At 33.4% G+C, this 19517-nt stretch overlaps 1 protein-coding gene across 1 annotated transcript; it reads left to right on the forward strand.

Moving 5' to 3' along the window:
* The first annotated feature begins 808 nt into the window (after positions 1–808).
* Positions 809–3196, forward strand: LOC125809879 (40S ribosomal protein S18-like). The gene is made up of 4 exons (XM_049489435.1): positions 809–926; positions 1019–1179; positions 2411–2599; positions 2860–3196. Exons 1-4 carry the CDS (start codon positions 924–926, stop codon positions 2963–2965), a joined length of 459 nt encoding a protein of 152 aa, XP_049345392.1. The 5' UTR covers positions 809–923; the 3' UTR covers positions 2966–3196.
* The last annotated feature ends 16321 nt before the right edge of the window (positions 3197–19517 follow it).

Here is a 19517-nt window from a genome sequence, read left to right on the forward strand (position 1 = left end):
ATGATTGGTGTGTGAACACACTTGCTTCTTAAAATTTGGGGCTGATCGAAAAATGATATAATAATATCTGTTCAAAATTATTTAGTGGGTTAATAGGATGGTTGCAAAGTTAAGGTGTCTTTTTGAAAATCCGGTACAAGTTCAGCATTGACTTTATGTCTTTTCTCTAAAAAAAAATCTTTTAATCAAAGGCAATTTTTTTATAACTAGGTAATTTACCCGCGCTTCGCGTAGACATAAATAATTTTACTAAGCTTTTGAACAACCTTTCCAATAATCGACTGTTATATGAAAAATTTTTAGTAGATTTTAAAAATATTTCAACAAAAATTAAATGATTTGACATCATCACATATCTCAAGAATTGTAAATATATAATGAATGATTAAAAATATCTTCATATCTAATAATTTTTATCTTTTACATAATTTATCATAATATTTGTTTGATGATATAATTGTCTTGTTAAAACTGAGTGATTTTTTATGTAGCGATCACATTTTTAATTTAAGTAACACGTGTCATGTAATGATTGGTGTGTGAACACACTTGCTTCTTAAAATTTGGGGCTGATCGAAAAATAATAGAATAATATCTGCTCAAAATTGTATAGTGGAGTAATAGAACGGTTGCAAAATTAAAGTGTCTTTTTGAAAATCCGGTACAAGTTCAGCAGTGACTGTATGTCTTTTCTCTAAAAAAAAAAAAAAAAAAAAAAAAAAACACTTTTAATCAAAGGCAATTTTTTTTTTTATAATTTTGGTTAAATACTGCGACCTGAGGTAATTGTAATTACGATATTACCCCATTTCATTTTATATAAAAAGGGAAAACTCTAATCCCCGCCTGTAGGGTTTTGGAGGTCCGTATCTGTTGAAGAAGCCGCCGCCGCCGCAGAGAGGAAGATTCAGAAGAAGCTAGCAATGGTTTACCCAAACACCTACTCTTTCTTCTCGCACTTTTATGATTAATAATGTTTTGAAATTAATTTGGTGTTTTTGTGTGTTGGTGATTTCAGTCGCTTGTTGCGAATGAAGAGTTTCAGCACATTCTTCGTGTGCAAAACACCAACGTCGATGGAAAGCAGAAGATCATGTTCGCCTTGACCTCCATTAAAGGTATTGGCCGTCGTTTCGCGAACATTGCATGCAAGAAAGCCGATATCGACATGAACAAGAGGTTAGCCCTTTCAACTAGTATATTCCCAAATGCCCTTACTGTTTCTGTTTATCCTTTAAGTTAACTGTCTCGGTCATATAATCATAGTATGCATTTCACTATTCGATTTATTGATTTGTCAGAAATAGAACTTTACTGTTGTTTCTAGGTGTGTGCATTTTATCGTTTGCAGATATTATTTTGTGTATTATTTGTAGTTGATTTTTATCCTTCCATATAACACTCTGGTTGAGTGCATCTCTTGGGTTTTAATTCTCTATTAACCAATAGGCTTAGGGACATAGATGCAAAGCTGTTCCTTGTACTACTTTGAGGACTGTTAATCTGCAATTTAGTAACGAGGCATCATTGTGGTCATGATGCATGAATGAAGATGATTGGGCCTAGAGATTTGTCTGTGGTGGATTGTTGGGAAGACTGATGAATTGGGAATTGTGTTCTAATAGAGAGTGATTGATTTGGTTTATAACCTGGTCTATGGTGTTATTCTTCGGGACCAGGGTGACTATCTAAGAGTATTGGAGAAAGAAAGTTGTTTGTCAAAAGAATTGCTCTTTTTTATTTCCCATATTGCCTTCTCCATCTATTTTGGCAGTGATTATGAAAAAGCCCGATCTTTAGTGTTTTTTTTCCTGTTCTATGTACATGCCAGGACAACTTCTTTTCGACTTTAACATCAGTTTTAAGTTGTGATTACAGGTTCAACTGACCCCATATTTCCTTTTGTTACATTTTCAGAAAAAGAACAGTTTCAAGCTGATTGAAAATTGTTCATCCTTGTTATTCCTTTTTATTACCTCCCTCCTTTTCAATTAAAATGTCCTTTTTTACCTCCTCTTACTAATTTTGATAACTCTTTAAATCTAACATTCTATAGCATGTTTAAAACCACAAGATTCATAGGCCATTTTGGTGCATTATGCATATCTTTAATTATTGACCACTGGATTAACTAATATCCCTTTTTTTCATAAATTTGGTTCCTAGTCAAAACTAAAGCACTATACATTTAACGGAGGTCCAATAAAATGAAGTGGAAGCTTGAAAACTTTCCTGTCCATAGTCTTTGAGATTTCTGTGTAGGTTGATTTATACCTGTAGTTTGTTGCTCACGCCATACATTTTTCCGCCATACAAGGGTATCATGAGTTCACAGCTCTGTAGACGTTCCCACTTTGTATTTTATCTCTTGAAATTTAATCTGAGTTCTTCTTGCTTCTCCTTTCTGTAGGGCTGGTGAACTCACTACTGCAGAGCTTGACAGTGTCATGGTGGTTGTTGCCAATCCTCGTCAATTCAAAATCCCTGATTGGTTTTTGAACAGGCAGAAGGATTACAAGGATGGGAAGTTTTCACAAGTTACCTCTAATGCTCTTGACATGAAACTTAGGGATGATCTGGAGCGCCTGAAAAAGATCAGGTAGTTTACCCAATGCTTTTGCTGTTGAAATAATTCATTTAGCTTTTGATTAACAAAATAAAGAGAATACACACAGCATTTTGCAAATAAGGGAAACATATGGTCAAGAGTTGAAGTACCTTGTCAAAAAAGTAGTAGTAGTAGTAGAGTAAAGTTACCTATTTCAAAAAAAAAGTAGTAGTAGAGTAGAAGTAATTTAAAACCTTCTTTATTTGTGCACTTCCTTTTTATCTTATTTATTTATCCTCTGGTGATTGCAGGAATCATCGTGGTTTACGTCACTACTGGGGCCTCCGAGTTCGTGGTCAGCACACAAAGACCACTGGCCGCAGGGGAAAGACTGTTGGTGTCTCAAAAAAGCGATAAATTATCTACTTGTCAGTTCCAGTTTGTTACATGCTTTCTTTTATGCGCTGCTGGCGATATATGTCTTAAGATATTTGTTAGGGATTATGTACTGGTTATGTTTAAAATTTCCCGTTGGTGGGTTATAGTTTAATTTCTTGCTTTAGTGGCAAAAGGATTAGGTTGCTGTATGATCATGCTTTGCAGATTGTTCTTGAATTTTAAATTGAATGAGTAGTGTTTTGGATGCAATATTTTATTTTCAACTGTTTGAGTGAAAGGGGCTGGGGTTTGAATTTTAGGAGCGGATGTGTTTTCTGGGCTAGACGGAGCACTCAGAAAACTTAGGGTAGCATAATGGTAGTGCTTATTAACCCGGAACTTTAATCCAAAACATTGAAGCATGTTTGCCGTTAGAGGGGGACTACTGAGTGCTGATAGATGCTACTGTTCTTGACCTATATGATTTGTGAATTGTTGTTTTAGTAAAGCTGAAATTTCTGAGGAATTTTGGTTTGACTAGTGATTTGTAGTATTATCATCAAAGAAATCAAGTATTCTTGCATGCTCACTGTTGGGGATGTGAAAGGAACTCTCAAGCAGTTTGGTGGCTTAAAACATGTGAAATTCACAACATAGATGAGTGCAATTCTAGTCTTGAGCGAGATGCACACATTTCGTACATGTTAAATATACTTTTCGTACACAGAACATTTGTAAATTCTTAATTTTAAATGAGATCTACATATTGTTTATCAATTTCATACGCAAAATTTTAAGCAAACTTTGTAAGCCTTTAACCAATATTTTGTATATATTTCATAAGAATATAACTTCGGTAACATTTTGTAAACTGAAACATTTTGTGAACTGAAAATTCTTGGTATATTTCATAAATGTGTCTAATTTTGCATAATATATATAGTTCATAAATATGGGTCTAATTTTGCATAGTATATATAGTTGATTCTTCCCCCTCCAATATAAGGCAATTGGGCTGTTCCTTAAAAAGAGTTAAGGTTAAAAATAGCTTATGCTAGAAACATAATAAGACTCTGTAGCTGTAGTTTGCTTAATTACGATTCGTAGCTATAGCCTATTTGTTATAATGAGAAGAGAAGCGAGCGGGTTTGGGAGAGAAGAGAGATGCGAGTTGTATTTGTATATATGCGGGATAATTATATATTTTTAACTAGCATGTATTTGTATCAACGAGCACAATTGTATTAACGGATATAATTTATGTATTTATATATGTGTTGTATAAATGTAACTAGTATGTATATGTGTTAAGGAATACAATTAGTAATAATGAATAAATTGTATCAACGACTACAATTGTATCAAGTTCAAGTGTATTGACAAAATACAATTTGTATCAACAAATACAACTGTATCAACGTTGTATTTCATAACATTTGCATTTATATTCACGTGTATTTGTATTTGTATCATTGAAAGACAGTATTCATTTGTTGCCATGTGTATTTTGTATATATATATATATATATATATATATATATTTCTTGGCTTTTGTATTTGTATTTGTTGCCTTATATGTATTAGTATTAATCCGCTGTCATATGTCTTTGTATCTCGTATCACTGAAAATGATCTATATGTTTGTATCATTAACTATTAACATTTATATTTGTATAATTAATTATTACTATTTGTATTTGTTTTAAGATAGAAAAGAGGAGACGAAAGAGAGAGAGGGGGAGGGGGATCCAGATGAGGATTAGTTTTGTCATGATTAGTTATTAAACTTTGTCTCTTTTTGTGCATGAAGACCCCTCGTATGAGTCATTTGGACGCCACACTTGCATTTTTGAGTTGGCTTAAGACTCGTTGTTTTTTGAGTCTGCCCCATCGATCCAAAGAAGATGAGACGAAAGCTATTATATCAGGCAAGGAAAGCATACTTCTTGAAAAAATTTCTATCAACCACTATATATATGCAAGCAACTTGTTCTAAAATTCTTACATGTTGTAAGAAGCGAAGTAAAGTTTAGAGTAACCAAATCCAATTATATAACCATCACAATCAAATTACCTTCCTTTTCCAGCTTTCAACATCAAATCAAATTAAACTTAGAAATTAAATTATACGATCGGATACAACAATTCAAGATGATTATCAACTTGCCAAATATCAAAGAAAGGCTACAATGGTGAATTAACCGTTAAGTTGAAATTCAATTTTGTTATGATATTTTCAAAGTTCTGCTTATAAGTATTTTATTCGTTAAATGTTGAAAAAAATTCATATATTGTAATTTTAATGTGGTTTATCGATAATTATCTTTATTTATGAAGATATTAAAAAATTTATCAATTAATTTTGATTATTATTGTTTTTGTCACAGTCCGGTTGCACATAAAAAAAATATTGTTTCAATTTCATTGAATCATCATTTTTGTTAAATTACACTTGTTACATGTGGTTGGTTACATTTATTTATATTTATTTTAATATTTTTAGCAGAGTTTAAGAATACATTGCATACACATATATCTAATTAGCTCATGATTTTGATAGTCCATAATTTTGTAGAATGAGTGGTTTTAAATTGATTATATAATCTTTATTTAGTTTCAAAATAAAAAAGATGGTGAATAATTTTTATATTTAAGTAAATGATTTTCAATTTTTTTTTTTGGAACCTAGATAACGTGCCGCTGCTACAATCTCTGTCACAGCTTCTCTCCTTCGGGTGAGTACTCTATAGTGAGCACTTTATGCACTAGGTAAACCCCTACTATGTAATAGCGTGCAAATCAATTTTCAGATTTTTGTTCCATTAGTTTTCGGGTGAGCTCACCGGAGCTTGAGCAATGAAGCCTTCCATCACCACAATGCCATGGCTGCTTCTTCTCTCTCCCCACCACCCAGTTACTGTTCACTATCAAACAATCAGTCAACAACCAAACAGCCGTCCACGCACCTCATTGGCAAGCCACCACGCAGCCACAAACCACCAGTCACACCCAGCCAGCAAGCTAAAAACTCGCGCAGCCAACGAACATCAACAATCCAGCCGCCGAAACTCCTGACTCTAGCGAAGCTTAGGGAACAACTAGCAATTTGTTGGGTTCGAAAGTGATTAGGGCATCATGCGAAAACTTACAATTGCAAATCAAGACATTGATAAATTAGATGAAAAAAACTTATACTAAATTTCAAAATATTATTATATGGTTTGACTAATTGGTCTATATATGAAAACTAATACAAAAAAAAAATATTAAAACTGTAGAGAGAATAGGGATCTTTAAATCTCTAAACGATTGCATTATAAATTCTATTGTGTTCTGCAATGAGAATAAAAATCAATTTAAAGATGTTCAAATTTTTCCTCTAAAAAAAGAATAAATCAAATATGAAAGAAAATTATAATTTTTTTCAAGAAAAATTGAAGCATTTAGGATAATATTTGGATTTTCCTTCGAGAAAAAAATAAATTTCAAATAAAATAAGAAAATCAGAATAAATTCCTAACAAATAGGAGCTTCGAACTGCGTAAACTCCGACAACCAGTCACCACGAACGACCAAATCACCACTGTGACTCTTCTAGTTTTTGCATTTTTGTTTATTTCTAAGTCTGTTATTATTGTTTTTGATAAATGTTTACTTTTATTATTTGTTGGACTGATAATATTCTATTCTTGTTTTCATTTTGGGTATTTCACCATTTTCGTACTGATTTGTTACTATTTTGATATTGCCATTGGTTGTTTTATATTCATTTTGTGCAATTTTTAATTATTGTGATTACCAATTGTGTGATATTTGAGATTTTCTTTTTTCTTAGATATTATTTTAATGTGGGAAAATGCATAAATTTACTCTTGAACTTGTCTCGAAAAATTAGTTACACGCTTAAACTATCATGACGACCTTTTACATATCTAAACTATTTAAAAATGATTTTTACCCCAAAACTGACGTGGCAAAAAAGAAAAAAAGAAAAGCGCGTTTAGCAGTAAATAAATTTTAAAAAATAATTAAAATCCTCTTTCTCCTACCACCCTACGCTAGGGGTATCAAAAGAAAATAAAAAATCACCGAACCTAATCGAATCGAATCGATTTATGTTATTTTTTCAATAAAACCGTGGACGTTTATTTAAGTGTATAACCGTCCCGAACAATTGGGATGATCTTTTTAATCTATGAAAACAACAGAAAATTTTTCGAACCAAACAACCTTACATGTATGCAAATATATTTTATATATTAACAATATGTTAAATTTAATATATAAATATATTTTATGTAATAATTTTTAAATATAAATATAATCTAGGTCCTATGCCTCTAGTGACTATAGACAACATTGGGTCTTTCCTCTTTAATTAACATTTACTTAATTAAGTTTAGAATTAAAAGATACTGTAATAGATATTCTATCAAACAATACAACAAAACATATGCAAACACTCCTATTAAATGTTTAGTATCGAAAAATACGGCAATAAGGTTTTATATTCTTGTCTTCTTGATGAAGAATTAAAATGCTTCTTCAATAACATATCTGTGAAAGAAATATTTTAATAGTAGTATATTTTGAGGTGATATTTTAAAAGTAAAAAAAAATTTAAAATTAACCAAACCGTACCGATACCGAAGAGAAACCGATATGATTGGGATGATTTTAAAAAATCTAATTTTGATTATATATTATAAAATAACCAAAAAATTGGGATGATATAATTTTAAAAAAATAATCGACCGAACCGTACCATTGACACCTTTACCCTACGCCCACCCCACACCTCTTCTTCTTCTTCACAAGCAACAATCTTCTTCTTCTTCTTTATTTTTTTCATAATTTTTTCTTACCCAATTTCCATCTACCTCACTATGCCTCCACCAAAATCCTCTGCCCCCCTAATCATATCCTATTTTAATGGTTATTCGATTTCACCATTTTCCTTATATTTGATTTTTCTCTTCGGCTTTGTTGGTGGTTGATAAAATTGATGAGTAAGTTTAAAAAATAAAATATAATGATGGATTTGTTGGTGAGGGGTAACAAGAAGCGGGAATTGAAGGTTGTGGAGAAGGAAAAATTGATATTAACAATGGTGGTAGTGATATTTGGTGGTGGGTTTGTACCTTTTGATGGTGATGAATTTGTTTATGGGTGTCAAATTTTGTAGTGGGTCTTTATAATTTTTGTGGGGATAATGGTGATAGTATGATTTCGATTGTGGATTTGATCTTACGTGGTGAAATTTATGGTGACTATTTCAATTTTCATGGTGAAATATATAAATTTAGTAGTAATATGGCGGCAATGGTAGTGATTTCATGGTGTGTTCATCGAAGAAGAAACAATTGAATGACATGGAGAATTTTAGTCAAAGTTTGACATGACATCTGATGTGACAGTAATATGACATTGATGTGGTGCAAGTGTGATACACTTTCATTGTGAAAGCGGTGCTACATGTCTCAGGAGGTAAAAAAATTCACAATTTAGTAGCAGAGGTATGTAATAGGTCACCGTATTAGTTTAAATGTGTAACTGACTTTTGGAGACAAGTTCAGGGGTGAATTTATACTTTTCTTATGTTAGGTATCTTCTAGTAACCATAGTATGAAGTCGTCTTTGTTAAAGAACACTTTACATCTTATCTAAGACTTTAATTTTCGACGCAAATTCGAATTTAGTCAGGCTCCAATGTGGATATCGAATGAAAAAAAAAATATTTTGATTTTGTGATACATGCAGTGATTATTTTGATATAAATAAAAGAGCACTTTACATTCAATTTAGGACTTTAATTTTTGGTGCAAATTAGTCAGACTCTAATGTGGATATCAAATATCGAATGAAAAAAAATAAAATTTTATTTTGTGATACATGTGGTGATTATTTTGAGAGAGAGAGGGGGGAGAGGGGGGGGGGGAGGGGGGATGATGATGATGATATCACTATAGAACTTTCTTAATATATATAGTCTTGTATTTTTTTTAATTTTTGTTGTTATTTGTGATTAATATTAAGTATATAGTTAAAATTAGTCAATTAATTTTATTTTTTATTGATTTTCGAGTCCTCCCCAATTTTAAAAGATAGAAATTTTAGTTTAAGTTTATATTCATTACAAGTTAAAAATTATTGTGGAAGAATTTTTTTTATCGATTTTCAAGACCGCTCATGTATATAAGACTGATTTTGTCTTTGAGTTATTATTTCTTTCATTTAATTTGAATAATCTTTATCCATTATTAACACTTTTACTAAGTATCTTTTTTTTAAAAAAAATAAATTAATTCCTATCATTGTCACTGTGACAAGATTACAAATTGGAGAAGGAGGACTAGACCTTGCCTTCTTGTGAAGGATTACACAGTTGCAATAGACAAAAAATTGCACAAAGTGGCAATAGGAAGAAAATCTTCAAGGAGGATCAAAATAAATCAAACTCGGTTTCTTTCTTTTAGTCCTAAATGAAGGAAATTGCCATCTAAGTTAAAAAGACCCTTTACCTGTCTCGGCAATGAGTTAGGATCAGTATAAATCTTGACACTGTTGATGGAATGGCTCATCGGCACTAGTTTATCAACCACTTTATTGGCTTCTTTGAAGCAATGATCAATCTGGATATCATATCTACATACTAACTTCCTAATTTCTTCAACTGTTTATCTAATTCTCCAAGGACTGGACCAAAAATTTTGGATACAATTTTGAAGGAGAAGTGAATCCGTTTCACCAGTTATATTGTTATACCCATTGTCTATGCACCATTTTAGACCAAATAGAAATGCACTAGCTTCAGCTGTATTACTGGTTCCATTTCCAAGTGGAAGGATGAAGGCCATGATACAGTTGCCATTTGAATCTCTCACAATGCCACCTCCACCACTTGAGTTTCTAACACATGTCCCATCCGAGTTCATTTTGACAAAGGGTGAAGATGGTCTAATCCACTTGATAGGAAATGAGGTAGTACCAACAAAATTGGTTTCCATGAGCTTGAGAAATTTTTCCCAATCATCTGGTATGTCAAGATTTGGGAAAATCTTCTTAGTTAGATGACAAATGTTGAAGGAGATTTGATAGGTAGATCTTGTGATGGATGGTCTTTCCTCATCATATCTAGAACTGCATCTTGATCTCCAAAGCTCCCACATAAGGATAGGTGGGAGGATCTTTAGTACATAGGTGGCCACATGATTTTTGGAGGTGCAGTTCCAATATTTGTGAAGCAGATCTCGAAGGTTGGTATTTCTGGTTATGATGCCCATCCTGCCAGCAAAAGTACTCCACAATAGTTGTGCAAAGTTTCCATTCCTGGATTCATACCTGCGCTAACACAACAAAAACATTTAGAGACAGAAGTTATTTTAAATTTTTTATTTACCTTATCATCAGTAGGCAATCTGCAGTGGATGTCTTTCCAAGCAACACATGACATTTTTTAAGGAACATTTTTTTGCCAAATCTTAGAGTCAATAGGTGCAAAAGGTTTTTTCTGTCTAAGGAGCCTCCAGGTTGATGAAGCAGAGAAGTTTCCTGATACAGAGAATTTCCAATACGGAGTATCCTCGGCAATAAGAGATAAGATTAAGTAACATTTTTCGATGATCTCTTTGATTTGATCAGGAGGATGAGGATTAAGGATTGTCCAGTCCCATTGACCTTGTTTGAAAACCTCTTTGATACATATATGTTGGCATACCAGAGTGTCTTCAATTAGATCACTTAAAGGCCCATGATTGGTCCAATTATCGAACTAAAAGTTGGTGTTTCCTTTCTTAACTTTCCACCAGATCTTATCATCCATTTCACCTCTCATTATTAACATAGCTTTTCATCTATGAGATTGACCTTATTTTCATTGGACAGTAGTAGGGTGTTCATCTCTGCAGTACTTTGTATTTAAGAAATTTGTCCATAAAGAATCAGTAGTTCTAAACTTCCACCACTGTTTTACCGTGAAAGATTTGTAAGTGTTTACAAGCTTTCTGAAATTGGACCCTCTTTCATTGTATGGGTAACTTAGGTTTTCCCAAGATATCCAATCATATTTCCTTCCTTCTTTATTACCAGACCAATAAAACCTAGTCAGATAGGTCTCAATCATCTCAAGAGTGCCTTTGGGAGGATGTCCAACTGCAAGAGTGTGAACATTGAGTGCTAGTAGTACATGTCTAATAAGAGTAGCTCTTCCTCCAGACGAAAAGGGTTTAAGATGACATCCCTTGATCCTGTTGGTGATCTTGCAGATCATATCAGTGAAAATTTCAAGGATCTTCCTTCCTATATATATATTGGACATCCTAAATATTTAATAAGAAGATGTTCATATCTCATATGAAGAATTTTCCCGACCCTTCTGATAGAAATTAAAAAAGTGTTAGGAGCCATGGTGAAAGAGCATTTGTTTTTGTTAATCAGCTGACCAAAGACTCTTTCATATGTAGCTAGTGTCTTCAGAATAACATGTAGAGTGGCTTTTCTTCCACTACTGAAGATAATAGTATCATCTGCAAAAGATAGATGGTTAACTTGGGGTCCATAAGATTGCATTAAAAAACCAATGAAAGCAAGATCTCTATATAAAGCTTAAGCAATTTAGACAATAATTCAACCGAGAGTACAAAAAGGCTAAGTGAGAGAGGATCTCCCTGTATAACTCCTATTTTTCTGCTTTAAGAGAAGCCTTCTAGCTCGTTTTAAAGCGTTGAAGAGAGAGATAGGACATTCGAAAGATAGTTGTTGAGGAAGCGATTTCTAACTACGAGTCCGTTTTCAAGCTAACTGAATGAGGCCTCTTCCAGATTTAAAGAAGCCATGTCTTCTTCCATTAAATAGAAGTGTGTACCAGTTATTAGATATGTACCTGTATATAAGATCAATCTAAGACTTTGCAAAGCCAAATTTCCTCGGAATAAAGCAAAGAAAAGGCCATGAAACTCTATCATAGGCCTTTGACATATCAAGTTTAATCACAACATTACCCCATAACTATATTTGTTAATATTATTAACAATTTTCTGAGCTAACAAGATATTTTCGATTATGGCTCTTCCTTTAACAAAACCACTTTGATTATGGCTAATGATGTTAGGAAGTATTTTAGATAGTCTAGTATTGATAAGTTTAGCAATGATCTTACTCGAAGTATTACAGAGACTAATAGGCCTAAAGTCAGTAAAATCTTGGGGGGAATTGACTTTAGGAAGCATACAATGCAGGTATGAGAGAATTTTTTTGGAAGGGTAGCACCTTGGAATAATGATATAATGGCCGCATGAATATCATTTTCTATAATTTGCCAAGCTGATTGGTAGAATTTTCCATTTAGTCCATCTGGTGCACTATCTGGATCAATCGAGAAGATTGTGTCTTTTATCTCTTGAAGGGTAGGCAGGGAAGTAAGATTATCATTGTCCTCATTTGTGACCATCCTCTCTTTCACATTAAGAACATAATTATCTTCTTCTATATGCTCAGCTTTGAAAAGATGGGAGAAGAACTTGATTGCAGCATCAGCTATTTGCGGTGTTCCTTCCACCCAATTCCCGTCTTGAGCCTTAATCTTGTGAATAGTTAATCTCTTCTTCTTGTCCTTGATAACATTGTGGAAAAAGGTAGAGTGGTGTCTCCTTCCAACCATTTAATTATAGCTTTCTGGCTCAAACCTTTTTCCTGAATTTTCAGGAATCTAGTGTATTCAACTTTAGCTTTAGAGAGATTCATTTTGTTCTCCTGGGTATTGTTGTTGATAGAAGCCTCCTCTAGATCTCTGACGAGGCATTATAGTCTTTAAGGCTCTTCATACAAATCACCAAAAGCAGTTCTCGACCAGCTACTAAGACCTTTAATAGTATTTTTAATTTTTTGATGTAGGACTTGCAAAGGGTTGCCTTCTTGACTAGGAGAGTAGGAGTCCAGTCCTCTTGGATCACAAACAAATACTTCTCATGATCAGCCCATATGTTCAGAAACCTGAAATATTTAATAAAGTTAGCGTTATCAGGGATACAACTAATTAAGAGAGGAGCGTGATCCAAACAAGTTCTAGATAAGTGGGTAACAGTAGTTCCACTAAATTTGTCAAACCAATGAATATTGTAAGTAAGCCTGTCAAGTCTCTTCCAGATAGTGTTAGGAGGATCTCGATTGTCACTCCAAGTAAACTTGGGACCTAGATACCCTCCATCTTGGAGATCGCAATCATCTAGATAAGAAGTGAAATCATAACTTTCTTCCAGTCTAAAAGGGAGACCTCCGATTTTTTCCTCAGGACAAGTGATGGCATTAAAGTCACCCACAACACCCCAATGTCCTGTTATTCTGCTATAAATATCTCTCAGATCATCCCAAAGTGGTACTCGGAGTTTCTCATCACATTTTGCGTAAACGATATGAAAGTCCATAGAATTTTGTGGATGATATACATGTACCAAAACATGTTGTTCCTTGTCTTCAATGATATCCAAGCTATAATCAATGGACCGAAAAATCCAAATCTTGTTGGAGCAATTATGGAAACAAATGAGTGTATCCTAATATCCTTCTAAATTTTTCAATTTTCCTCGAGTTCACCATGGGTTCTTGAATAAACATATAAGGAAATTTGTGTTGTCGTTTGAGAGTTTGTAGTCTCTCTAATGAACCTTGAGACCCAATCCCCCTAATATTCCATGAGAGTGTATTAATCATAGGAAGTATTAGGGAGGGGTTGATATTTGTGATTTGTGAGTGGACTCAAGAGAATTGGTAAGTCCTATTTCTTCATTCGGTGACTCCCTCCTCCCTCTATGGGAGAGGTTGTTGTAGTATTCCACTTTGTGTTGGACTTGATTAGGGATATCTGCCTTAACACAAGTTAAAGATGGCATGTCACCCCTAGTTAATTCATCATCAGAGAGGGATGAGCTATATCTTCCTCTGCATTAACCATAGAGAGGTCTTGTTCACAATCTTTATAGGCAGTATCTTCTTTATCCATCTTGTAACACATCATCATATTATCCTCTTGTGCAGCACCTATCCTATAATCGATATCTCGATTAAGTCCCCGATCCTCCTTTTTCTTAGCTTGCCTAAAACTTATATTCTCAATCAAGTTTAGTTCGAGACCAATTAGAGGAGGGATACCATGTTTTTTTCTCTTCGGGGATCTTCTCTTTGGTTTCAAACACAACTTCAGTGGGGATAGATACAATAGAGGAAAATTTAATTTTCATGTCGGATTCCTTGATTTTACTATTATCCTGACCTTTTATCAAAATGGTGTTCATGTTTTGCACTTTCAACTTCAAATCAGGATATATAGTTTCTTTACTTTGCTTCGTCTTCATTCTGTTGTTCTTGATACTCTGCAAATTTTTTCTCTTTCTTACTTTTTTGGCTTATTCTTTTTTTCCCATGTTGGCATGGGATCTCAGAGTACAGCTTTTTGTAGACACTATTTTTTATTTAAATCGTCACAGTTGTTGGTAATTTTTGGCTCTTCTTTTCCCTTTTTGGGACTATTTGTCGGGCAAAGGTTCAGGGTCTCCACGTTAATGACGTTGAATTGATTTTTTTCACTCCCTGAGTTGCAACTTGTTCCAATATAACGATTGGGATGTCCTGCCCCTTCAAAGGCATTGGACTTGGCAGCACCTTTACCTTTTTTGTTGGTAACTGTTTGCCATTCTTCTTCCCCCTCTTTTTCGTCGTTGAACTTTCTAGTGACTTGAGGTGGGTGTTCCACCAGCTTTGGATATGATTGATGTTTTCACTCGTTTTGGTTTATTGCTCCTTCCGATGATCTTTATATACATTTTCTGCTTCCTTATTTAAAGTAGGATGAAGTTTTTGGCATTTATCAGCAGTGTGACCTTGCATTTTGCAATGTGAGTAGAAGGCAGGAATGGTCTCGTACTCAACTCTTTGGTTGATCATCTCAGTCATGCCATCATTGTTAGTAATCTCGAGAATCACTTCCTTTATCAGAGGTTTTGACAAATCTATTTCGACTCTCACTTTGGCAGTAGTAGGCCTTGTTTTAGAGATGACACCTTTGTCTAACAACAAGGTGGTTCAACAATTCTACATATTGCATCCCACTCGTAGAAATGCCATGACAAGTCTGGTAAGTTAATCCAAACAGGGGCCATTTGATTTGAATTTTGTAGACCATTTCATTATCCACTACTAGAAAACTGTAAATTACCTCGAGATTTTACTTGGGGATTATTTTTGCAGAAATTTCCTATGAATTTTCATGCGAAATTAAGAAATTCCTAAATTCTGGATTTTTTTACCTACGAAAAACATTTCCCCAGAAAAATTGGTAGGTAAATTTGGTGCCATTTTCGCAAAATTATTACCTAGGGAATTATTTGGGGAAAATAATTTTCAAGTACCATTTTCATAGGTAAATTCGCTGAAAAGAAAACTATTTATTAATTTGTTTGAAAGAAAATTGCTAAATAAACTTATTTGCCGATCCAGTTAGAAATAATTACTTAGAAAAATATTTTTAAATAATTTCATATGTGGTATTACCTAAGGATTTATGTTCTACAAATTTTGTTGGGAGTTTATTTCTTGAGGATTTACCCGGGAATTTTTTTACTTGTAGAATTACTTGGGGATTTTATTATTGTGAATTCGATTGGAGATTTTTTGAGGAATGCGAACTTTTTTAAATATAACTTAACTTGAAGGTTTTTTTTTAAATCTAAGAACTTGTTTTATTTGAAAACTTCAAGGAATATTTTCTTTAAAATATATTTAACCAAATAAAAAATTACAATAATATAAAAAATATCAATGACATTAGAATGAATTTTATTGTTAAATATTTACTCTACTTTTAGATTAAATAAATTATTATACAATAATATGAATTTAATACGGTGTTGGAACATTATTACAAATGTCATTTTGATTATTTTTAACTTATCACACAAAACCAATGATGCGGTTTTTTTCTTGTTTTTTTTTTTTTCAATTTAAAAGATAGAAAAAATTAAAATTATATGACTAGTTATTTACCTAGTAGAAAAATAACTATCATAAATGTGATTAAATTTGATTTAATATTAGTTATATTAAATTGTGTATTATTGAATAAGGCAAGCATTATATTAAAGTAGAGAAAAATTTGATGATATACATTATTAATGTGAAGTTTAATTACCCTTCATTGATAAAATTATATTAAATAAAAAATAAATAAAATTTACTTGTATATCCAATTGATATTTTTTACAAGCGTTAATAATGACATAATTTCTCTATATATAGTAAGTTATTAAATGATATTTATTTGCAAATATATAATTAAGTATGTTAAAATATAAATTAAAATTAAAAATACCACAAATACCTAATAAGATATACTATCAATTATTGATTATAACTTTCTTCCACTTTAAACTTATAAATTTATTTATATTTTCAATTATTTATTTATAAAAACTTTGCAAGTATAATTTAAACTTTGTCTACGTTTAATATGCTTAGTTATAGACATTATCTCATAGGAAGTGTAAGAATAAAATTTTCATGAATGTTGGGTGGTAGTGATTTATTTTAAATATATAAATAATTGTCATGTTTTAATTTTAAGAGTCAAATTACATGAACTTTAGTGAATGTTTAAGATATATTTTATTACCATATTAATATGAGATGAAGAGTACTTTTGTAGAATTTATGAATATCTAAATGATATTTTAAATACTCAATTGAATTAATTAATTTTTTTTTAAAAAATTAATCAAATTGGAGAAAGACACAAAAAAATTAGGGTAGTGTCATGGTATCTTTTGTACCACTTCGGAAAAAGCTACCAAAAATGTCACGCCCCAAACTCGAGAGGCGCAATTGGCTTCTAATGCCAAAACTCAGGCCCGAGCCGACCCTGCTGAACCATTTGCTACTAGCGCATGGCAGCCACACATAATGAAGAAATCAAACAAGTATATCTCGGCTTAAAACTAAGCAATCGGCCGGCAAGGCCCCTGTCAACTAATCTATAAAAGAAACAGCTACTCCCAGGAGATCATATAAATAAATAGTCAACTAGCATAGAAGTCCTAATTGGGCCGTCGAGGCCACCATGATATCTATACCAAAACTAAAAGCAGGTATATATCAATACAATACATCAAACAGCTCACAAGCTTCCGCAAACCAACAACATAGGCTAGCATGGCCATAACGTAGCTATAAACCCCACACACTAGTCTGCAAGCCTCTAAGAGTAGTAAAGATTGGTGGGACAGGGCCCTAGCCTACCCATAAAGATATATACAACAAAATGTAACAAACCTCCCAACTCTGGCAGCTCCGGAGGAAAGGGGCTAGCCAATCGGATAAAAGTCAATCCTGCTGCTGAGGAGGTCTACCCAGTCGTCTGTCAGGACCTGCATGCATGAATGCAGCGCCCCCAAGGCCATGGGGCGTCAGTACAAAAAAATGTAGAGAGTGTGAAAGACAATAGACTATGATGTGGTATTCTGATATACTGGAATAATCCAATAAATAAATCAAGGCTAAGATAAGTGTACTGACCTGCTCCTAAATCTAAACTTATTAAAAATAATAAAACAACAACCTAACCAAGCCCCCATAAGCTCGGCAGGTACAAACAGCACACAAGACCACCTACTCAGGCCCCCATAAGCCCGGAAGGTGCCAATCAGCCTATATACCCCTATCAGTAGTTCCCTAGCCCCGTAGGCAGTCACATAGCCCTCTTAGACATTAATATAGCCCCTTAGGTAGCACATAGCTCCTTTAGGCATCAACGTAGCTTATAGACAACTCATAGCCCTTTTAGGCAACAACATGGCCCTGTAGGAAGAACATAGACTTCTTAGGCGTCAATATAGCCCTGTAGGCAACTCATAGCCCTGTTAGGCATCCATATAGCCCTGTAGGCAGAACATAGCCCTTCTTAGGCATATATCACATTCCTGCAGCTAACCACGATAGCCCCAACGACAATAATAACAATCCAACCGCTAAAAGCGAGCAATTTAGTTATAAACAACCTATACAAATAGCCTCTTAAGTCGTGTCCAACATAGGGACGCTACTAACTGAATAAGAATCTCGACAAGGGAGGATTATATCAACTCGAGCAGCCAACAATATATCAATGATAACAACCCAAATACATTGCTTCTAAACTTTAAGGAAGCATGTCGTAAGTAGGGAATAGCCTTAACATACCTTTCCAATGAACGCTCGAAAAACTGTAGTTCCTTCACGAAAGTTGTTCCTTATGTCCTAAGCTTCGCAAACACTATATATACACAGCTGGTACGCACCTATAAACAGTTTATAATTAATCTTATATCGGCAGATTTGCCTTATTGCCCCAACTTGTTGAAACGTCCGTAGAAATTCATAAAAACAATCATAAAAGAGTCCCGAGATGATTACCTTAGTTAACCAAGTTAAAACCTTGAAGAAACACCAATAGTTACAAATTTATATCTTTAAAAACCAGCTCCAAACGTAGCAAATAGAAGGGAAAACGATTGCCAAGTGTAGGGATTACGTTTCTAGGCACGGGGGCAATGCTTAATGGTAGAAATCGTCAAAACTAACCTTCATCATGCTAGGACTCCATAGGAACCCTCTCCTAAGCTTTTTTTCTGGTTTTGGAACTGAAATGAACTGTTTCCATGGCTAAAAACGTTAAATAGCAGACATACCATATTTCTTTACTCGACCCGGATCCGACCCGGATTCTGCCCTGACAGTCCCTAGTAAAACCCTCATAACTTTTTACTCGGATGTCCATTTGATACGGAGTTTTTTGCGTTGCAAACTAGACTCGTAGGCCTTCGATTTAATGGGTAATAGGCCTTCTAACTCTTTATATATTGGGAGAAAACATCCAATACATTTGACCCAAATTTCAAAGAAATCTTTAAAAAGGAACTTACGATAACTTTTATTATGCCACTTACTTAACTTCAAAACTTGAGATAAAACCCTTGAACACTTAAAATATGACATACCACATCCTTTTTTATTTATTACTCACCCTCTTTGTCTTTCCACGAAGGTACGAGTTAATTTAGACGTTTTGAAATAGTCGGGGTGTTAGTTCATGGGCCTTCTAAATCTTCATATTTTAAAAGATATGGTTGTTTGAACTCGTGTGAAAAACTTGGCCGATAAAAATATTTTGAACTTAGCTTGGTATTGAGATACTTTATGACCCTAAACAACATCTGATACACGTACTATACATTGTAAAATGAACTTTTGTTTAAAAAAAAGTAAATTTACCACTAGACAGTGTCTAGCGGCCTTTTATTAAACATAAAAAAATATCAATAAGAACAAGTACAAGCAAGGGGGGATAGGTCTTACATTACTAATCCTAATGAAGTACCTAACTTCTGCTACTTAACAAGCATAAAGAAAATAAGAGCTAGAGAGAACTAAGTATTTTCTGATCATCACATAGTTTGTAATACACTCCATGATGATATTACAAATGAGGATGCTTAAATAATGTAAAAAAATGTCAATCAAGAAGAAAGTTGAGTTATCAACCTCAAAATTTCTATTACAAAAGCATGAA

Source organism: Solanum verrucosum, unplaced genomic scaffold, assembly GCF_900185275.1.
Source record: "Solanum verrucosum unplaced genomic scaffold, falcon-dt-bn FXZP01000481.1, whole genome shotgun sequence".
NCBI classification, from domain to species: Eukaryota; Viridiplantae; Streptophyta; class Magnoliopsida; order Solanales; family Solanaceae; genus Solanum; species Solanum verrucosum.